The sequence below is a fragment of the Myotis daubentonii genome, chromosome 15 (genome assembly GCF_963259705.1).
Source record: "Myotis daubentonii chromosome 15, mMyoDau2.1, whole genome shotgun sequence".
Classification (NCBI taxonomy): domain Eukaryota; kingdom Metazoa; phylum Chordata; class Mammalia; order Chiroptera; family Vespertilionidae; genus Myotis; species Myotis daubentonii.
Window position 1 is genome coordinate 28,286,126 of NC_081854.1, and position 23,287 is coordinate 28,309,412.

The 23,287-nt window shown below is 43.9% G+C and overlaps 2 protein-coding genes across 7 annotated transcripts in view; one reads left to right on the plus strand and one right to left on the minus strand.

Annotated features, from left to right (window-relative positions):
• LOC132217058 (xaa-Pro dipeptidase) overlaps nucleotides 1–23,287 on the plus strand; it is a 467,255-nt gene that overhangs the window by 349,530 nt on the left and 94,438 nt on the right. The gene's annotated exons all lie outside the window — the stretch shown is intronic.
• Nucleotides 1–23,287, minus strand: part of GPATCH1 (G-patch domain containing 1) — a 58,726-nt gene that overhangs the window by 6,457 nt on the left and 28,982 nt on the right. Inside the window, exons 11-17 of one of the 2 annotated variants that reach the window (XM_059667003.1) lie at nucleotides 21,362–21,658; nucleotides 20,211–20,389; nucleotides 18,746–18,873; nucleotides 15,510–15,646; nucleotides 15,019–15,185; nucleotides 3,613–3,817; nucleotides 1,987–2,094 (exon numbers count right to left, since the gene is read on the minus strand). In XM_059667003.1, coding sequence (XP_059522986.1) covers nucleotides 1,987–2,094; nucleotides 3,613–3,817; nucleotides 15,019–15,185; nucleotides 15,510–15,646; nucleotides 18,746–18,873; nucleotides 20,211–20,389; nucleotides 21,362–21,658 — 1,221 coding nt within the window. The remainder of the gene's footprint in view (nucleotides 1–1,986; nucleotides 2,095–3,612; nucleotides 3,818–15,018; nucleotides 15,186–15,509; nucleotides 15,647–18,745; nucleotides 18,874–20,210; nucleotides 20,390–21,361; nucleotides 21,659–23,287) is intronic. The other variant, XM_059667004.1, reaches the window with a different exon arrangement.

Consider the following 23,287-nt stretch of genomic DNA (forward strand, 5'->3'; position numbering starts at 1 on the left):
GGGATATGATGGTCCCCTTGCCCAGGCCTGAAGCCTGGGTCAGAGGCGTCAGGCTTGGGCGGGGGGTGGAGCAAGCGATCAGAGGGAGATGGGGGTCCCCTGCCCAGGCATGATTCCTGGGCCAGAGGCCTCAGGCCTGGGCAGGGGCCAGAGCCAGTGATCAGGGGGAGATGGGGGTCCCCTGTCCAAGCCTGACACCTCTGGCGGAGGCGTCAGGCCTGGGCAAGGGGCCGATCAGGCGATCGGAGGGTGATGGGGGTCTACGCCTCTGGCCGAGGCATCAGGCCTGGGCAAGGGGCCGATCCTGCGATTGGAGGGTGATGGGGGTCAACGCCTGAGGGCTCCCAGTATGTGAGAGGGGGCAGGCTGGGCTGAGGGACACTCCCCTCCCCACACACACACCCAGTGCACGAATTTTGTGCACCGGGCCCCTAGTTTTTAAATATATTTTTATCGATTTCAGGGAGGAAGGGAGAGGGAGAGATAGAAACATCAATGAGAGAGACACACACTGATGGGCTGCCTCCTTCATGCCCCCTGCTGGGGATCGAGCCTGAAACCCGGGCATGTGACCTGACCATGAGTCGAACCCAGGACCTCTTGGTCCCTGGGGCTATGCTCAATACACTGAGCCACACCAGTCCAGCTCATTGTGATTTTAATAACTTTTTTTTAAAAAAACCATTTTCCCTCAATAACCCACAGACTAAATTAAGTTATTAACTATTCTAAGGATATCAAGGACGATCTGAAAAATGGGCATAAATAACTTGGCTTTTAACAGCTAACACACACATTTTTTTTTTTTTTTAGCTAGCACACTTTGAGGCAGGGGTCCTCAAACTTTTTAAACAGGGGGCCAGTTCACTGTCCCTCAGACCGTTGGAGGGCCGGACTATAGTTTAAAAAAAAACTATGAACAAATTCCTATGCACACTGCACATATCTTACTTTGAAGTAAAAAAACAAAACGGGAACAAATACAATATTTGTATTTGCATGTGGCCTGCAGGCCGTAGTTTGAGGACCCCTGCTTTAAGCTAAAGATCTGAGTAACTGAAGCAAATAATACATTCACTGCAACTTTTCAAAACTTCACACTTTTTACTCCTCTCTGCTTCTTATCATCTCTTTGAAGGCTGAATTAACTAAAACAATATTTATGCCGAAACCGGTTTGGCTCAGTGGATGGAGCGTCGGTCTGTGGACTGAAGGGTCCCAGGTTCGATTCCGGTCAAGGGCATGTACCTGAATTGAGGGCACATCCCCGGTGGGAGATGTGCAGGAGGCAGCTGATCGATGTTTCTAACTCTCTATCTCTTTCCCTTCCTCTCTGTGAAAAATCAATAAAATATATTTTTCAAAAAAAAAACAACAATATTTATATGTGAGTGCTATAGGAAACTATAGAGTAGATAACAATTATTTATTATTCATATACCTGGGGCACGTTATCAGAGGTTTTTTAACCCAGTTTTCAGAGAAATGATAAACCGGTCCAAACATTTAAACATGAGAGGTCAATTTAAGATGGCCCTGAACAGAAGTCGTTAACAGCTACCGGAGAAGGAAGATGGGCTGTATTTACTTCTGAAAGAATTAATTTTATTTTATTTGCTACATTAGCCAAAGTATAAAAAAGTCTCAGAATACCCTACTCCCTGCAATTCCCTTCTCATCTTTGTGTCCTAGGCTTTTACTTTTTATTTCTATAAGTGACAACATTTGAAATATCTGAAAGTTAAAAAAAAGAAAGAAAAGCTTCAAGGACTCTGAGGCTGTAACGCAACAACCATCACTTAGGTGCTAGGTGGAGCAATGGGTTTCAGTATGTGGCTGAGAACAGACAAACCAGCAACAAATGTGTGTATTTGGTTGGCCTCATGTTGGATTGGATGGGTGGATATAACACAGTTAGAGTTGTCCCATTTCAGGAGACACTCTGGTGCCAGTGCAAACAGGTGAACCAAGGAGCTCTGGACTCACTGGGGCAGAAGACAGGAGGCAGCCGAGGGCCGAACTCTTCTCTTTCGTCTATCTGCGTCTTCTGTATCACGAAGGAAGGCGCGGGCTCCTGGGGGGCCGGCTCACTAGCTGAAAAACACCAGGGTATTAGCTTTATATATCTGTCAAATATTAATGTATTTGAGTCTTTAACTAATGTCTGTTGCCACCAGATAACATGTGCCTTCCTTCACCACTTGGCTTAACTAGCTCACACCAGGTGCTGAGGACACAGGTGTGGTGAACCATGGACCTGACCTCCAACCTCATGGGCTTTAGAGCTGGGAAGTCAGTCACACAAGGGCACAGGCAACCAAATGCATCAGTATCTGTAACACAGGGATATGTATGGCATCCCGACCACCTGCTGCAAACTGAAGGGTTGAAACATATCCTCGAAGAAGGGTCATCAGAGAAAAATTAAATTTATAATCAGGGATGTAAGACTATGCCCCAGCTCAGAAAGTTTAATTTCACTCAAAATGAATTATCAAAGAGGAGAAAAACTGAATATAAACAAATTATCATGTTCACATAAATAATATCATTTTTTAAAACAGATGACTATGTTTTCAAATAAGAGAGATAAAAATAGAAAAAGTCTAGAAACATAAGCATCAAAAGTGTTCAGGATGGTTATCTCTGGGAACTTAAGCTTTCTATATATTTATATTTTTAAAATTCAAATATATATGACTTCGTAATAAAAATGTAAGTTGAATTTGTTTTATAGAAATAAAATAGAGGCTGACATTTGCAATCACCTAAGAACAAACAATATTTTATACTACTATGTAACTTTTTGGTTAAAGGCCCTCAAAAATTATACCCACGTCCACCACAGACTGTCAGGGCAGGCAGAGCACTCTAATTTTGTCCACACACCCACCCCCAAGCAGCTGAAAAGTCTTCTACCCTTGCAAGTGCAAGACGGCCTCCTCTCCTGTGCCAGCACTCCTGGCTGGGTTAAACAGAACAAGCAGGGTAAGCTACTGACCAGGTGTTAGAGTAACGAGGACAGACCCCATCTGCCAGGGCTGGTTGATCCAGAGCACACAATGTGCCCTTCAGAGAGGAAAGCTGGAAGAGCCCTTGTAGTCATGACTAAATGTCATCCAGCAATCCAGCACCTCCTTGTCAACAAGGTTTTAAAAACAAGCTCAGTTGGTTAGAGCATTGTCACCACACACCAAGGTTGCAGGTTCAATCTCCGGTCAGGACAGGGCACATACAAGAATCAACCAATGAATACATAAATAAGTGGGACAATAAATAGATGTTTCTCTGTCCCCACCCCTTTCTTTCTCTCTAAAATACATACATACATAAATACAGCTATTTTTAGATAAAATATTTACTATTCTTAAATCTTCTCAACTAGGATAAGTAGGAAAATCAACATTATCAAACATAGCTATCCTAAACATATACCAGAGGTTTATACCAAATAAAACAGAACTCTGGTCTACCCCAGTTAAAAATGTAAAAGGTTAAAACACCACTGATTGCTATTATCCTGGTTTAAAATTACACACTAAGCAAAGCAGCAGCTTCTCTAGAGACATGGCTATTTTCCCCTTCAGATCCCAGTCTGAAATACTGACGTACTGGGTGCCACAGACGACAGTTCCTCCTGGGAACTTTTGAAGTCAGCCTCCCCGGGACCCTCCTGATCATCCTCGCTGTCGCCCTGCTCATCCTCAGAGGATGAGGACTTTTCTTCAGAGGAGCTGGCGAAGATGGCCTTGAATAAGTCCATGGATGGGCGGCTCTCTCCCCCTTCAGTCTGTGAATCCACATCTTTGTTTACCAGCTGTATTAACAGGGAAATAAGAGTCAGGAATGAAGAAGGAAGAGTGAAAGGAGCCAAATGTTCTAGAAAACACACACACACACACACACACACACACACACACACACACACCGGTGTTTATGTTCGTGTACATGGGTCTCCACACTCACATACTGCATAACTAAACAATTATCACACACAATATTTATTTTTGTGGTGTTTCTGATTCAACAACTGCAGGATGTGCTGAACGGTAGAAGCAGCTGAAATTTCTCATAGAGATAGGTCGTTAATCAGAAATGCAGAGAAAAGTGCAGTAGGAAATAGCACAGTGCCTCTGTCCTATTTTCAAGAGTCTGTCTGAGCCTTCAGAGGTCCAATATTAAAGGTGCTGAAGACACCTTTCATAAGAAAATGCTGGAGAGAAAACTAGGCCCTCCACACAATGGGGAAGAAGCCAGGAACACATTGATAAAATGGCCACAAAACTTCTCTTTGCAACTACACACCACTCTTCCTAAAAGGAGCCTAGAAATGGGCATGCATACCGACCAAATAAAGAGCCAGCAACTTTGTATGCACTCAAGTCAATCAGCAAATAGCAAAGGTGAGAAGACGACACAGCTCCCACCCTCCAACCGCGTATCACCAGCCAGGCCTGGGCAAACTAATGTGCTAAGCGATACAAGAACCCCAGGCCCAGATCACAATCCACTTCTGTCCTTCCATTTTTCCACTGGAAAACCAGGCTCAGAGATGAGAGGCCCAGCTCTCAACCAGCGGGCACTCCTCCATACCATATCACCTCCAATTTCTACAGCAAAGTTACAAATACCCACAGGAGGAAAATGGTACAAGACAGTGGCATTTGTGGTTTTAAAATAAACTCTTTTCACAGAAATAAAAATCAAAGAAAACAAGTATACCATTCCCCACTAAAAATAGCCAGGCACCTTGGAGACTGATTCTACAGCTGGAACTGAGAAAAATAAAAAGAGGAGTCCAGAAAATCTTACTGAGCTTCATGCTCGGAGAGGAGGAGGGATATATTACAAGGACACAAAACCTACCTGAAGGGGCTCCAACTAGCCAACCAGTACAATCTGAGTGTTTATTTTTTTTAATTTTTTAAAAATATATTTTATTGATTTTTTACAGAGAGGAAGGGAGAGGGATAGAGAGTTAGAAACATCCATGAGAGAGAAACATCGACCAGTTGCCTCCTGCACACCCCCTACTGGGGATGTGCCCACAACCAAGGTACATGCCCTTGACCGGAATCGAACCTGGGACTCTTCAGTCCACAGGCCGACGCTCTAGCCCAGGGGTGGGCAAACTTTTTGACTCGAGGGCCACAATGGGTTCTTAAACTGGACCGGAGGGCCGGAACAAAAGCATGGATGGAATGTTTGTGTGAACTAATATAAATTCAAAGTAAACATCATTACATAAAAGGGTACGGTCTTTTTTTTTTTTTTTTTTAGTTTTATTCATTTCAAACGGGCCGGATCCGGCCCGCGGGCCGTAGTTTGCCCACGGCTGCTCTAGCCACTGAGCCAAACTGGTCAGGGCCAATCTGAGAGTTTAAATAAATATCAAGAGCACCAAATTTATCCCTTTGGGTAAAATAGGAAACAAAGAAATAGTTTGATGAGAAACAGGGTATTTATATTTCAACACTTCCAAATACTTATTTAAAATAATTAAGTAAAAATTAATAAGAAATGAATAAAAGTATGTATTAATTAGAAAGGGGGAAAGATGAACTTTACAGTGAAAAACCCTGGAAGGCACCACAGTACTCAAGTGGTCAAAGTGAACATCACCAGTAACGGGGCCAATCGCTGACGGCGCCACGTGACAGGATCAGTGAGAGCACACCAGCTGAGGATCCTGCCAAAGACGCTGAACCTGAATCTAGTCCTGAGGTAACATCAGACAAGCCCAAATAGAGGAACGTTCTTCAAAATACTGCCTGTCATCTTCCAAAGTAGCAAGATCATAAAACTCAAGGAAAAACTGAGGAACTGCTCCAGATTGGAGGAGATAAGGAGACTTGACAGCTACATGCTGTAAGTGATGCTGCACTGAATCCTTTCGCTGTAATAAAGGACACTATTAGGACAACTGGTAGACTTTGAATGGGTCTGAGAATTAGATAGTAGTTACGTATCAATGTTAATTTCCTGATTTTAATGGGCGTACTCTGATTACATAGGAGAAAGTCCTTCTTTGAAGGAAACCCAGGAGTGATGTGGCATCTTATGCTCAAGCAGTTCAAGAAAAGATTTATCTGTACTGTATTTAAGCTTTTGAGATTCTTTAAAAAAAATTTTTTTAAATCATATAAAAAGTCAGGAGAGAGAGCCTGACAGTGAAGCACAGGAAATCAAGGTAGAAATGCCCTAGAAATGCCTAGTCTGGTATATTTAGGGCAAACCACAGATACCAATGTCACATGCACGGACCATGAACTGAATGACAGCTGGCTGACATCTGTGTCCATAGACATTTCTGGCCCTTAATGGTGTCGATATTATTAAATGTACAGGCAGGACTGTCATAAATACATGAGACATTCTACTCTTAGATAACTATACAAGCTGATCTTTTTTGTTTATATTTTTCTGAAATATAACAGGAGCTGTACTGGAATTAAATAGCAACCACAACACCCACCAAATACACAGCAGCTGCGTTTGCAGAGCTTCCTCACCACCACACCCTCCACCAAAAGGTACGGACATTGTATCTGTGCTGACTCAGAAGTTTCCGAAGAAAAAATATTCCCAGTCACCAGTCCAAAATGGCTCCGGCCACCGTGACCCAGCTGTGACAGATGAGAGGGCTGGGATGGAGCCCCCAGTAAGGATCCCTTAACACCTTTACTCCAGACAGAATCCACGATGGGACGAACCTGGAGCTCTATTACCAACAGAGCAGAATTCCTTACCCTGCCCTGCCCTACCCTCCCCTCTTCTCCCACTCTTACCCTCCACACTGGTATGGATACGTTTGTTTTTAAAAAGTCACGTTAATAAAAACTTAGAAGCAGAAAAAATATGTATTAAACAACCCAGATCGGGAAAGAGCCCTTTAAGGCCTCATAGCTAACAAGTGAAAAAGCAAGGGAAAAAAAAACTTTCCAGAAAAAATTACCTAAATATTATATCAACATGATTTTTTGAGAAAATCTAGAAGGCTCTCTAATCTTCTGACCGAATCACAGAGCCAGAGTCTCTGAGTAGGGTTTTATGCCATTAAAAAAGGTAACAGTAAAAGCTGAATGGAGAAGTTCCAATCCACAGTGGCAACAGCGGAGATGGCAGCAGCTGCCAGGCTCTGAAGGAGGGGAACCTTTTTCTCTGACCATAGAGGCCGTGGTTCCAACAGTCTGGATCAAATCCCACTGCTTTTTTCCCTTCCTGCCCTCCTGCCACTTGACTCCAGCAACAAAGAAAGTCACAGGAAGTATAAGGCAAAACAGGGAATCTAAAGTCCTGGCTTTCTGCCCTGGCCAGTGTGGCTGTTGGTTGAAGCATCGTCATGTACACCAAAAGGTGGCGAGTTCGATTCCTGGTTAAGGCACATACTCGGGTTCTGGGTTCAATCCCCAGCAAGGGCCTGTATAGGAGGCAACTGATTGATGTTTCTCTCTTAGATCGATGTTTTTCTTTCTTTCACTCCCTTCCCCCAATCCCCATCTCTCTCTCAAACATCAATTAAAAAAAAAAAGTCCTGCCTGGTGTGGCTCAGTGGTTGAGCGTCGACCTAAAAACCAGGAGGTCACAGTTCAATTCCCAATCAGGGCACATGCCCAGGTTGCGGGGCTCAATCCCCAGTGTGGGCCGTGCAGGAGGCAGCCGATCAATGATACTCTCTCATCATTGATGTTTCTATCTCTCTCTCCCTCTCCCTTCCTCTCTGAAATTAATGAAAAAATATATATATATTTTAAAGTTGTAGCTTTCTGACTGGAGAATGGAAGGAGGAGCCCAGCGAGTCAGAAAGTGTCAGAAAGATCATGAAGAGGAGGAGCTCCTATAACGTGGTCTATGAGCTTCTGGCTCACCTCCAAGCTATGCATGTGTGGATCTGACTCTAAACAGCAAACCACAGGCTTTGCTAACAGAACTATGGGATTAACTACCAGCCAGGTCCCAGACCACTGGGAAGTGCACATGCATATCTGAATATAAAGGCTCTGAAAACTAGACTGACATTTGAACCACAGCCCGCAGAAGATGGGTTGGAATTGCAGCCTGAACTTACTAGGTTGATTGTCTGCTAAAGCAAAACAAAATGAAAATTCAGCATTCTCTTTAGAATTTGAAAGAGACCCAGGATCTCATGACATAATATTCAAAATTTCCAGGATGCAAACCTAAACTACTTGGTATACAAGGAACCAGGAAAATCTCAACTTGCAAAAGACAATCAACAGATACAAACCCAAGTTGACAAAAATGTTGGAATTATCAGACAGACTTTAAAGCAGCTTTTACAACTGTGCTCCAAGAATAAAAGCAAACAACTGGAAAAATAAAAAGGTCTTAGCAAAGAAATAAAAGATATGAAGAACTAAATGGGAATTTTAGAAATGAAAAATACAATAATAAAAATTAAAAATTAACTAGATGAGCTCATTAACAGAATGCAGATAGAAGAAAGAGTCAGTAAACTTGAAGACAGATCAATAGAAATTATCTGTTTTGAACAATAGAGGGGAAAAGGAACAGAGAGGAGTGAGAGTATGGTACAGGAGGAATATCTGAAAAAAGTAATGGCTGGAAATGTCCAAATCTGGGGAAAGACAATATTAAAGATTCAAGAAGCTCAGCAGAGAGGAGAAACCAAGATGGCAGCATAGGTAAACACCGGAGATTGCTGCCTCACACAACCACTTTAAAAATACAACTAAAAGACGGAACGGACATCACCGAGAACCACAGGAAGGCTGGCTGAGGGGAAATTCTACAACTAGAAGGAAAGAGAAAAGCATACCGAGACTCAGAGGAGGTGCAGTGTGGAAAATACAAAGGTGCGGAGGTGCGTGCGGAGCGGGCTGGCGGCTGAGGGCGCGGTTGTCTGTTTCAATCCGGAGGGAGTCTCAGGCTCTGAGCTCCAGTTCCGGGAGAGTCTCTGGGGACCCAGACTCAAACGGGAGAAGCAGGACTGTCTGGCATCGGTCGGAACTCGAGGGCAGTTTTCTCTCCAAGGTTTGCAGCGGTTGCTGGGACCCTGAGAGGCAGAGCCTCTGGAGACAGGACTGAGAGCAGCCATAACTGCTCGCTCCGCCCGCCCTGTTGATCCCCTGGGACCCACCCTGCCCAAGCCTTGCACAGAGGCATTTGCAGGATAGCCTTAGGCAAAGGCTAGATTAGCACCTCCCTAGAGGACAGAAGTTCTCCCACTGCAGACACAGCTGATTCTCACAGCCAGTTGGCCTGGAGATAAAATCCCCCCCAGTGTTACCTACAACAATCAAGGCTTAACTACAACAAGACTGCACACAAAGACCACTAGGGGGTGCACCAGGAAAGCATAAAAAATGCGGAGACAAAGAAACAGGACACAACTGACAGAAATGGAGGATCTAGAGTTCAAAACCACACTTTTAAGGTCTCTCAAGAACTGTCTAGAAGCCACCGATAAACTTAGTAAGGCCTTCAAAAAGACTGGTGAGACCGCTGATAAATATAGGGAGATACTCAAGAAATCTAATGAGACCTTCGATGTTGTGATAAAGAACCAACTAGAAATTAAGCATACACTGACTGAAATAACGAATATTATACAGACTCCCAACAGCAGACCAGAGGAGTGCAAGAATCAAGTCAAAGATTTGAAATGCGAAGAAGCAAAAAACACCCAACCAGAAAAGCAAAATGAAAAAAGAATCCAAAAATACGAAGATGGTGTAAGGCGCCTCTGGGACAGCTTCAAGCGTACCAACATCCGAATTATAGGGGTGCCAGAAGATGAGAGAGAGCAAGATATTGAAAACCTATTTGAAGAAATAATGACAGAAAACTTCCCCTACCTGATGAAAGAAATAGACTTACAAGTCCAGGATGCTCAGAGAACCCCAAACAAAAGGAATCCAAAGAGGACCACACCAAGACACATCATAATTAAAATGCCGAGAGCAAAAGACAAAGAGAGAATCTTAAAAGCAGCAAGAGAAAGAAACTCAGTTACCTACAAGGGAATACCCATACGACTGTCAGCTGATTTCTCAACAGAAACTTTGCAGGCCAGAAGGGAGTGGCAAGAAATATTCAAAGTGATGAATACCAAGAACCTACAACCAAGATTACTTTATCCAGCAAAGCTATCATTCAGAACTGAAGGTCAGATAAAGAGCTTCACAGATAAGGAAAAGCTAAAGGAGTTCATCACCACCAAACCAGTATTATATGAAATGCTGAAAGGTATCCTTTAAGAAGAGGAAGAAGAAGAAAAAGGTAAAGATACAAATTATGAACAACAAACATGCATCTATCAACAAGTGAATCTAAGAATCAAGTGAATAAATAATCTGGTGATCATAATAGAATCGGGGACATAGAAAGGGAATGGACTTACTATTCTTGGGGGGGAAAAGGGGTGTGGGAGATGCGGGAAGAGACTGGACAAAAAATCGTGCACCTATGGATGAAGACAGTGGGTGGGGAGTGAGGGCAGAGGGTGGGGTGGGAACTGGGAGGAGGGGAGTTATGGGGGGAAAAAAGAGGAACAAATGTAATAATCTGAACAATAAAGATTTAATTAAAAAAAAAAAAAGACAAAGAGAGAATCTTAAAAGCAGCAAGAGAAAGAAACTCAGTTACCTACAAGGGAATACCCATACGACTGTCAGCTGATTTCTCAACAGAAACTTTGCAAGCCAGAAGGGAGTGGCAAGAAATATTCAAAGTGATGAATACCAAGAACCTACAACCAAGATTACTTTATCCAGCAAAGAAGCTCAGCAAACCCCAAACACACTAATCTCAAAGAAATCATGCCCAGACACATCACAATCAAAAAGCAAGAGGAAAAATCACATCATATCACATCATATAAAGAGATAAATAATTATATGAATGACTGTAGATTTCTCGTCAGAAATCAGGAATGTCAAAAGGAAGTGGTACAACATTTTTAAGAACTAAAAGAAAAGAATTGCTGACCCAGAATTCTATTCCCAGCATACGCATCCTTTAGAAATGAAGATAAAACACAGGAAATTCTCTGATTAAGGAAAATTAAGAGAATTAGTTGCTGGAAGTGCTGTAAAAGAAATGCTAAAGGAAGTTCCTCAGACAGAAGAAAGTGAAAGAGGGAACTTGGAACTTCAGGAATGAAGAAAGAACTACAGAAATTATATATACCTCAGTAAATACAATAAACTATTCTCTTCTCATCAGTTCTTTAACATGTGTATAACATTGAAGTAAAAATCAAAACATTGTCTGATAAAGTTTTCAGTGTATATACATAAGATAATATAAAATGGAGAGAAAAGAGACCTATCCGTGGTAAGATTTCTACATTACACTTGAAGGGATAAAATATCAATTCTAAGTAGACTGTGAAAAGGTAAATATGTACATTGTAATCCCTAAAATAATCACTAAAAAATAAAGAGAGTAAAAAATAATTAATAGATAAATTGCCTAGCCAGTGTGGCTCAGTAAACTGGGCGTTGTCCCATGGACCAAGAGGTCCCAGGTTGCGGGCTTGATCCCCAGTAGGAGGTGTGCAGAAGACAACCAATGAATGATTTTCTCTTATCATTGATGTTTCTATCTCTCCCTCTCCCTTCCTCTCTGAAATGAATAAAAATATATTTTTAAAAATAATAATTAATAAATCAAAATGGAATACTAACCATTATTTAAGTAATACAAAAGAAGGCAGGAAAGGGAAAAGAGAGGAACAAAAAAAAGAATAAAAACAGACAGAAAGCAAATAAAATTGCAAATATAAATCCAAATATATCAACAAATTACATGCAAATGATCAAAACACAAATTAAAACATGTATATTACCAAGTGCATTTTTAAAAAAAGACTCAATGACAATTACTTGCTTTTTATAAAAAAAAAAAAACCCACTTTCAAGGTAATGAATTAGATAGGTTAAAATGATGGAAAAATATATACTAGTACTATGTAAAAGAGATAAAGAGTGATATTACATAATGATAAAAGAGTCAATTTACCAAAAAGATATAATAATCTAAAATGAGAATGTAATTAACAAGAGAATTTCAAAATACCTGAAGCAAAAACCACTTTGGAATACAGCCTGGCAGTTTCTTATAAAGTTAAATCTGTAAGTATATTATTACCCAGTACTCCACTACTAGGTGAGAAATAAATACTTATGTCCACATAAAATCTGCACATGAATATTCACAGCAGCTTTATTTATGATAGCCAAAAGCTGGAAACAACCATATGTCCTTAAAGAGTGAACAACAAACTATGGTACACCCATACAACAAAATAGTATCCTATATAATAAAAGCCTAATATGTAAATTGTCCCCTCGACCAGGAGTTCAACTGCTCACTATGACATGCGCTGACCACCAGGGGGTGGCGCAGAACATGGCAGGCATCAGCGATGTGCTGCAACCTCTCGCCGACTACCTGGGGGCGGGGGTGACGGGGGACAGAGGTGCAGTGAGAATGCGGGGTGTCCCCTGAGCTTGCTCTCACTCCCCCTACTACCTTTTCTGGGATACCAGGGCTCATGCGCCAGGGAAGCCCCCCGCGCTGAGGTGCCAGATGCCCACAAGGAGCCCACCCCGCACCCACATGGCGTCTTCCAGGTGAGCCCGGCCGCAGCAGCTGGGACCACAGGGTCTGGTCGGGTTCCTCGTGGGTTCACACAGGAGCCAGTCTACGAGGTCAGCTGGGACAGAGCGCGCTGCCCACCCGGCTTCCATGCCCACACTGCACCCAGGCCCATGGCATCCGGCCACACTCACCACATCTCTGTGTGGGGACTCGGGCACCATGACTCAGGTGGAGGGGGGCACATGGCGCTTCGATCGCTGGCGAGGCCTAGGGACCACACCCATACACAAATTCATGCACCAGGCCTCTAGTTCGGCAATAAAAAGGAATGAACTATTGCTACATGCAAAAATACTATAAATCTCAAAGGTATGATGCTGAATGAAAGAAGCCAATCTCAAAAGGCTATATATTGTCTGATTCCATTTACTAGTATATAACATTCTAGAACAAAACTATAAAGACAAAGAAGAGATCAGTGGCTGACTGGGTTCTGGGATGCAGAGAGGGGAAACTATAAAGGAACAGCATGCGGAGGCTTCTTGTGATGATGGTACCATATGTATCCTGATTGTGGCAGTGATTACATGAATCTGTGCAAAAACTCACTGAACTGTACATGTAAAAAGTCAAGTTGCTGTTGCTGTTAATCCTCAGCCAAGGATATTTTTTCTATTGATTTTTTAGAGAGAATGGAAGGGAGGAGGAGAAACATTGATGTGAGAGAGACACATCATTGGCTGCCTCCCGCACGCGTCCCTGGGCCGGGGATCGAGCCTGAAACTAAGGTATGTGCTCCTGACCAGAATCGAACCCAGGATCCTTCAGTCCACAGGCTAAGCCATCCAGTGAGCCAAACCAGCCAGGGCTGAAAAAGTCTGTTTTAATGTAGGTTAATTTAAAACTAGAGTAAACCCTGCCCAGGTGGCTCAGTTGGTTGGAGCACTGCCCTCTACACCAGAAGGTTGTAGGTTAGATCCCCAGTCGGGGTGCAACGGGAGGCAGCCAATCGATGTCTCTCTCTCTCTCTCTCTTTCTCTCTCTGTCTCTCCCTCCCTTCCTCTGTCTCTAAAATCAATAGGGTGAGGATTAAAAACTAGAGTAAACCCTGCCCAGGTTTAATAATAATAAGTTACAAAAATATTTTAAAATGTAATGACAATATTATAAATAAAAGCAACTTTTTATTAAGTTCAACTGTTAACTATTAAAGCAGTAATTTTAAAAAAACCAACAATGGATATTCTCTCTATATTCTCCACAAAAGAGAATACTTGTTACTTGGAAAATTATATTTTCTAATACAAATACACTGAATTTTGTTTTAATAGTTAATGCTACGTGAAAGCCATTCTAGGCAGTTTATAACCTCTCCTCAAATGATTTAAGCTGTGACTCGAATTGTTCGACAGTAGCGCAGGTGTTGGCAAACTACAGCTCAGGGGCCAAATCCAACCTACTGTCTGTTTTTGTAAATAAGCTTTATTGGAACACTAGAAGCCTAGTGCACAAAATTCGTGCACGGGGGAGAAAGTGTCCCTCAGCCTGGCGGGCACTCTCTCACAATCTGGGACCCCTTGGGTAGGGTCCCTATGCCTGGCTGGTGATCAGGGCCTATAGGGGCTTTCCTTCCCCTGGCTGCCAGCAGCTGGCCCTGCCCCCGCCGCTGACACTGCCCCCCTCCCCCACCACCGGTCACCTCTCTCTGCAGGCGACAGGTGTGGGGTGCGACTGCTTGGCTGGCCTGGGCCTCCCTCTGCGGGGCGATCGCTGGCCGGCCCCGCACACCCACCACAGCATCGTTGGCCGGTGGCCTGGGCCTCCCTCTGTGGGATCGATCAAGGGGCCCCCAGATCGATCGCTGCGCAGAGGGTGGCCTGGGCCTCCCTCTTTGGGGCAACTGCGGAGCCCTCCTATCCCCACCCCCGATCGATCGCCCCACCAGCTGGTGGCCTGGGCCTCCCTCGCAGGGCAATTGTGGAGCAATGGCAGGGCCCCCTGACCAATCACATTGCACCCGCCTTGGCTGGCCTGGCACCAGTGCATGTCATACCGTGGTCATCGAGAAGGTCGTCTGGAAGGTCGTTCTGCTGTTTGGTTGTTTGGTAGATTTGCATATTACACTTGTATTATTACAGAAGATACAAGTACCCAATTGTTTTCACATTGCCTGTGGTTCCTTTCACACTCAACAGCAGGGTTGAATAGTTGCAATAGAGACTATGGCCCACAAAGCTTTCAATATTTAACACATTAAGCACCCAGCCTGTTTTGTCTTCTGGACGGAAAGTATAGTGTAGGTCACCGGTGACGAAAATGGGGCTTAACATGTTAATATCTAGCCCTTCACAGAGTGTGTTACCACTGCTCACTATAGAGAAAGGTAAAGGCCACGGCTAGCCTGGCAAAGAGAACCAGAAGCCCAAATACCTTATTTGAGAGTGATTCCTTCACATGCACTTCCTCTTTGTTTACTAATGGACTGGACTCTTGTTCAAGTGGACCAACTTTTGATCTAGCCAAACTTAAGAATTCACTAATGGAATCTTCTTTCTTTTCTTGTTTAGATGTATCCCATCTGGATGGTTTTCTTGGTTCTGAAAAGTAGGACATAGACATAACATCAGAATTAGCAAGCAGAAGACGAGTTTTTCATTACAGCTCATTCAAGAATATCAGTGACCCTACTACAGGCCGGGCACTGTGCAAAGTGTTGGGCACGTGGCAGATGCTGAGGCAGAGTACCACCCCCAACAGGACCCATCTGGACCATGACAACATGAGCGAAGGTATCCATATGAGCAATTATGTTTATGGGAGGAGAGTTTGCACTCTGTGTATCCTTAGGATTAGATGACCCTTTATTTCTGTCTTCCCAACAGATCATGGTCAGCAACTGGACCTGAGGAAGCCCTACTCACTGTCGGGACCTCGGTGCTGCGATACTTTTTCACTTGAGGCTTGAGTTGTAGGCAAGGAAGCTGTCTCTGGGAATGTCAGAAAGTTGAAGACTGAGTATTTGTCACGTTTCACTCTTGGTAAGCCAACTAAAGTTGAACTGGGGGTTGAAAAGAAAAAATATGAATATAATTTTAATAACAACTGTGACAATAAAATCTAATTCCTATAAAGCTTACCATCTCATGTGTTTCACCTGTAGCTCTTCTACTTGGTTATAAAGGTCCCCTAAGATGTTTTCACTTGCCAAAGCAATTTAAGAATTTATAATGGGTGACTTTAGTAACCATTAGTTATTTCCTGATTATAGTAAGAGCTAGAATTTAACTTTGAAGATGGATTTCCATTAAGGAAAAGTTCCACTGCTAAAAATATAACACAGGTTTGAGCTGTGCAGGTCACTTATATGCAGATTATTTTCAATAGATACCATAAATGTATTTTCCTTATGATTCCTTAACACTTTATTTTCTCTAACTTACTTTATTATAAGAATACTGGAGGCCCGGTGCACAAATTCATGCATGGGGGGGGTGGGGGTCCCTCCTGGACTATTGGGGCCATCTTGCCCAGTCCCAATCGGGGCCAATCAAGGCTGGCCAGGGACGGCGGAGGTTGGCCAGCTGCAGGAGGTTGGCTGTGGGAGCACACTGACCACCAGAGGACAGCTTCTGCGTTGAGCGTCTGCCCTCTGGTGGTCAGTGTGCGTAATAGCTACTGGCTGGTCGTTCAGTCATAATGGTCACTTAGGCTTCTATATATATACTAGGGGCCCGGTGCACGAAATTCGTGCACTGCGTGTGTGTGGTGGGGGGAGTGTCCCTCAGCCCAGCCTGCCCCCTCTCACATACTGGGAGCCCTCAGGCGTTGACCCCCATCACCCTCCAATCGCAGGATCGGCCCCTTGCCCAGGCCTCATTTCCCCCCATCACTGGTTCTGCCCCCAGCCCAGGCCTGATGCCTCGGCCAGAGGCGTAGACCCCCATCACAGGAGGGGACCCCCATCTCCCCCCGATCACTGGCTCTGGCCCCTGCCCAGGCCTGAGGCCTCATCACCCTCCGATCACCAATCACCGGATCGGCCCCTTGACCAGGCCTGAGGCCTCCGGCAGAGGTGTCAGGCCTGGGCAGGGGACCCCCAGCTCCCCGCGGTTACAGGCTCCGCCCCTGCCCAGGCCTAACGCCTCTGGCCTAGGCGTCCGGCCCGGGCAGCGGGGACCCGCAGCTGCAGCGGCCCCGTGATCGTGGGCTCCGCTTTAGGCCCAGGCAAGGGACCCCTAGCTCCCGGGACTGCCAGCTTCGACCGTGCCCAGCTCCCATCGCTGGCTCCACCCCTACTTCCTGCTATCACTGGCCAGGGCGGCAAAGGCGCCTGATTCTCTGATCATGGCTGGGGGGCAGGGCAAAGGCGGCCCCAGGGCCGCCTTTGCCCTGCCCCCCAGCTCTTAGCTCCCCCCTGGGTTTCCGATCACTGTCAGCGGCAGGGGGCTTCTTCCTGCTTTCCCTTTCGCCTCCCTGCATTGTGCCTACATATGCAAATTAACCGCCATCTTGTTGGCAGTTAACTGCCAATCATAGTTGGCAGTTAATTTGCATATAGCCCTGATTAGCCAATGAAAAGGGTATCGTCGTACGCCAATTATCATTTTTCTGTTTTATTAGATAGGATATAGATAATATGTAATACATATACCATACAAAATAGTATGTCGACTGCTTATGTTACCTGTAAGGCTTCTGGTGAACAGTACTGTTAGTAGTTAAGGTTTTGGGGAGTCAAAAGTTATACGTGAGCCCAGCTGGTGTTACTCAGTGGTTGAACATCAGCCCATGAACCAAGAGGTCATGGTTCGATTCCCAGTTAGGGCACATGCTCAGGTTGCAAGCTTGATCCACAGTAGGGGGCATGTAGGAGGCAACCAATCGATGTTTCTTTCTTATTGATGTTTCTATCTCTCTATCCCTCTCCCTTCCTCTAAAATGAAAACAAAATAAAAAAAACCTTTGGAATGAGAATTCATTGGATCTTTAAAAAAAAAGTTATAGCCCTAGCCAGTTTTGCTCAGTGGATAGAGCGTTGGCCTGTGGACCAAAGTGTCCTGGATTCAATTCTCGTCAAGGGCACATACCTCAGTTGCAGGCTCCTCCCAGCCTAGGCCCTGGTCGGGGCTCATGCAGGAAGCAACCAATTGATGTGTTTCTCTCACATCAATGTTTCTCTCTGTCTTTCCCTCTCTCTTCCACTCTCTCTAAAAGATCAATGTAAAAATATCCTCAGTTGAGGATTTATAAATAAATAAATATAAATAAATAAGTAAAGTATACTTTTTTTAAAAAAAAGTTATACATGGACTTTTGACTGGGGGGGGGGGGGTGGTGGGAGGGGGGCGGACGGTGTGCAGTGTCAAAGCCCCTAACCACTGCATTGTTCAAGGGTCAACTGCATACCTAAATCTTCTGACAAAGTCTCTGATTCAACTGTATATGCTTTCTTGGGGTGTTTATAATCAAATAAGAAGTACTAAACTTTTATAAAGAATTATAAAACGTAAGTAACATTTTAAATGTAAACTGTGTGTGAATTACTAGAGGCCCGGTACATGAAATTCATGCACTCGGCAGGGAGGGTTGTCCCTCAGCCCAACCTGCACCCTCTCACAGTCCAGGAGCCCTCGGGGGATGTCCGACTGATAGCTTAGGACATTCTTTGTGCTGCCGCAGAGGCAAGAGAGGCTCCCGACACCACCGCTGCGCTCGTCAGCCGTGAGCTTGGGTTCTGGTTGAGGAGTGCTCTCCCTGTGGGAGAGCACTGACCACCAGGGGGCAGCTGCTGCATTGAGCGTCTTCCCCCTGGTGGTCAGTGCATGTCATAGCAACCAGTTGCTCTGCCGTTGGGTCAATTTGCATATTAGCCTTTTATTATATAGGATAGGATTGAAAAAGTGGCAAATTAGATAAGCATTACGTTTTATAACTTGACATATCTGAGTTTTATGTCTTAAATATGGAATAAGTTTGCTATCTGGATGTTTGTTTTTTCAATAACAAAGTAATAGAAATTAAATCTGCACAATTTGCAACTCAAGTATATACAAGTAAGTTCATCTAGAAAAGGGGAATTTATATGAGCATGTAAGAAGAAAAATAGTTTTAATATAGGGAATAAGTGCTGATGGAAGGGGAGGTTTATCCAACTTACTCTGGATAAGGGTCAGGGACATTAAACCTCTTACATAGAAGCTTGTCAGGATGCCATTCAAATGTGTCTCGGGTGAGCTTCCCAAACATCTTCATCTTCACAGCCGACTGCTTGTCATTGACATCATTCTGGGAAAAGACATTCATTCTTTGTCATCACACAATTGACCTCACTGCCCTCCCATTTACAAGTTTTCAAGCAATTTTTCACAATTACACAACCAGTCATGCTACATTTTTGCTAAAGTACACCAGAAGCTAAAAACATAAACGTAATTTATAATTTTACAATGCCATGTGTATTTTGATCTTTTCAACTGAGGGAGTTTAAATATTTAGCTATGCAGTGTATTGTGTGTGTGTTTTTAAAATCTTTATTGTTGAAAGTATTACATATGTCCCTCTTTTTTCCCCATTGACCCCCTCCAGCCTACCCCCACTCCTGCCCCAGGCCCTCCATCCCACTATCCATGTCCCTGGGTGATGCATATATGCATACAGGTCTTCAGTTGGTAATCTCACACTCACCCATCCTCCCCCACTTTCCCTCCAAGATACTGTTCCATGCTTCCACTCTGTTCATCAGTTTATTTTGTTAATTAGATTCTACATATGAGTGAGTGTCTTTCTCTGACTGACTTATTTCACTTAGCAGCTATGCAATGTTTTAATTTTAGAATGCACCAGGTAGGCCCTGGCCAGGTAGCCCAGTTGGTTAGAGCATCATCGCAATACTCCAAGGCTGCAGGTTCAATCCTGTTCAGGGCACTTGCAAGAATCAACCAATGAGTCCTAGTAGGTTTGGCTCAGTGGACAGGGCATCAGCCTGTGGACTGAAGGGTCCCAAGTTTGATTCTGGTCAAGAGCACATGCCCAGGTTGCAGGCTTGTTCCCCAGTGGGGGCCATGCAGGAGGCAGCCAATCAGTGATTCTCTCTCATCATTGATGTTTCTATCTCTCCCTCTCCCTTCTTCTCTGAAATCAATAAATATTTTTTTAAAAATATAAAAGAATCAACCAATGAATGCATAAACAAGTGAAACAACTGATGTTTCTCTCTCTCCCCTCCCCCTTCCTTCCTCTCTCTCAAATCAATAAATAAAATTTGTTTTTTAATGTACCAGGAGTCAGAAGGGGGCAGGAGTGGGGAGGAGAGGGTCAATGAGGGAAGGAAGGGTAGTGTCTGTAATACTTTTAACAATAAAGATAATTTTTTTTTAAATGCACCAGGCGCCCTGGCTGGAGTGGCTCAGTTGTTTGAGTGTCGCCCTGTGCACCAAAAGGTCACTGGTTCGATCCTTGGTCAGGATGTATATGAGAGGCAACCGATTAATGTTTCTCTCTCACATACACTCGCTCTCTCTCTCTCTCTTTCTCCCCCCCCCCCTCTCTCTCTCTCGCAAAAAAATCAATAAAAACCTTTTTTTTTTTTAAATGCACCAGGTAGGGACATAATGGTAACAGACCTCTTGGTCTCGAGGAACTTCTACTTTATCTGAATCGTCGTCCTCCTTGGCATGAGTGAACCTGGAGGACAAGGTCGAATGGGAAGATGCATACAGCAGGGCTGCCCGAGCAAATTCCTCCCGTTCTCGGCCTCGCTCCCACTCTGTCATACTGGGATCCAGACAATGTTCCAGGGCATCTACGGTACAGAGAACAAGAAACTGCTTCACTCCTAGGAAAAAAAAGGGGCTTAAAGGGGAACACCTGGTAGCACCACTGGGTCCCCACAGATTTCACCAGAAACAAGTCCTCATGCTGGTTTTTAAGAGCATGGTGGCTCCCTAACTTGACAGGTCACATTGCTCACTCTCTCAAAATGATGCTTCCTTTGAATTCTACTGCGTACATCAGAGAAAAACATTTGGGAACTAACGCTTGATTACATCTTCGAAACAAGGAACCTGTTACCATTCTCAGACAATAAGTTCATCCCAATTACATTCCTAAGTTTTGGCAAAAAAACATTCCTTTCTCTAACTTTATTTTTCTAACTTTTTTTTAATTTATCAAATAAACATTAGGGGTCTGGATTCTTCGTAGGGAGTTCAAGCACGGTACACAAGGATCTGCTTTGGAAAATCAAGCCCTTTAAATTTGCTACCTCTCACAAGGACTGCTGCGTATAACAGTCAGCCCTCTCCTGTCTTGCCATATTTATTTACTTCATGGATCAGAATGATTTTTTTACCCTGTGTAATGGTTCAACAGCCAACTCTCCTCTATAAGTCAAATTTTAAACTATGATTTAGAGTTGGGTGGGCAGGACCTTAAAGTAGCATGGGAGATGACCTTGTTCTCTTGTGTGAAATACAACACTTTCAGAGAGCAAGCATTTGCAAACAGTAAATGGTCTGTAATTTAGCATTAGCCACCACCACGGCATGTTCTCTAATTAAACAGCTAGCTTCGGGGCCTGAGATCAACAGAAACACAAGCCAACTGTTCTTCCTTTCCAAGGTCAAAAGCCAGGGCCTGACATCTCTGCACTGTTTACCGCAGAACGAAGCACATGGGCAGAGCAGGGTGCTTCAACTTTAAATCTGGGACTCGGGCCAGAACACCAAGAACACTGCCGCTGGCTGAGACATGGGAGACCAGGCCTAGCACCCACCTTTCTGACCCCGTTTCATATTTGCTAAAAACTTTTCATATCGTTTTTGCTTTTCTGGATCTTTGGCAAAAGGTTTGAAGTTGCTGGCTTTTGTGGTGGCTGTCCCACCACTCAATGCTGTGTGCCAAGAACCGTGTCCGACGTCCTGAGAGGGGGGCTGGGTTCTGCTGCTTGCAGCATTCTGGGCCAGACTCAGGGCCCTGAGTTGAGCTGCTTTAAGGTCAGTTGCCTGCTTCATTTCTTTGAATCTCTCTTTATCTTTTTGGGACAGAAATTCTAACACTGAAGTAGCTGAACCTAAATAAAAACAATAATAGAAAGAGATGAAAAATATCATAAGTCAAATATACTTACATTTTTCTGTACATACACTTTCAATATCACCAATTCATGTAATTAGTGTATTTTACATTTAGTGTCTCATCTGTATTCATATTACCCCTGTAATTTAGACAGTAATAAAATATAAGCCCATTTTACAGTTGGTAAAAATGAGGTTACTACTTAGATGTTTATCAGGCCAGCAAATGGTCCCTGAATGAGGAAGCTGACATCTCAAACTCCAGACCTCCAGTCCCTAGTGGCCTCCATTTCTACAGTCCTGCCCAGCACAAGAACCATTTCAGAGTAGAGTTATCCATCACACACCCACTCATGTCACAAACGCTCACGGAGCACTCACTCCATGCCAGACACTGACCTGGAGCTGAGGACAATGCAGACAAGGTCCTGCTCTCATGAATGAGGGGGAAGGACAATAAAGAAGCCAAAAATCAACACCAGAGGATTGCTGAGAGGAGTACTGTGGGGGAAAATAGGGTGATGTGATTGAGGGTGACTTAAGTGAGAGTGCTGGCTGTGGGGGTGGAGGGAGAGATAATAGCTTATATGGTGGGCGGGGAAGGCCTGGAAGGTCCCCCTAAAGCAGGGGTCCTCAAACTACGGCCCACGGGCCACATGCGGCCCGTCAAAAACATTTGTTTTTTTACTTCAAAATAAGATATGTGCAGTGTGCATAGGAATTTGTTCATAGTTTGTTTGGTTTTTCTTTTTATTCATAGTTTTTTTTTAAACTATAGTCCGGCCCTCCAACGGTCTGAGGGACAGTGAACAGGCCCCCTGTTTAAAAAGTTTGAGGACCCCTGCTCTAAAGAGAGAATATTTGAGGTAACCTCTAAATCAGTGGTTCTCAACCTTCCTAATGCCGCGACCCTTTAATACAGTTCCTCATGTTGTGGTGACCCCCAATTTCATTGTTACAAATTGAACATAATTAAAGCATAGTGATTAATCACAAAAACAATATGTCATTATATATGTGTTTTCCAATGGCTTAGGCGACCCCTGTGAAAGGGTCCTTCAAACCCCAAAGGGGTTGCGACCCACAGGTTGAGAAACGCTGCTCTAAATAAAAAGAAGAAGCCAAAATATAAGGGAAGGCCCAGCTGGTATGGCTCAGCGGTTGAACGTCAGCCTATGAACCAGAAGTTCAGGGTTCGATTCCCAGTCAGGACACATGCCCAGGTTGCAGACTTGATCCAAATGTGGGGCATGCAAGAGGCAGCTGATCAATGATTCTCTCACATCACTGATGTTTCTATCTCTCTCTCCCTCACCTTTCCTCTCTGAAATCAATAAAAAAATATTTTTAAAAAGGAAGAAGTACTGGTGGCCCTGGCCAGGTAGCTCAGTTGGTTAGAGGGTCATCTCAATATGCCAAGGTTGCGGTTCAATCACTGGTCAGGGCACATACAAGAATCAACCAATGAATGCATAAACAAGTGGAACAACAAGTCAGTGTTTCTCTATCTCTTCCTCTCTCTCTAATCGATAAATAGAAATAAACAACAACAAAAAAAGAAGTACTAGATCATTTTAAGGGGAACGGTGATATAAGTTGGTTCACCTAGCTACTGTTAAGGGGGA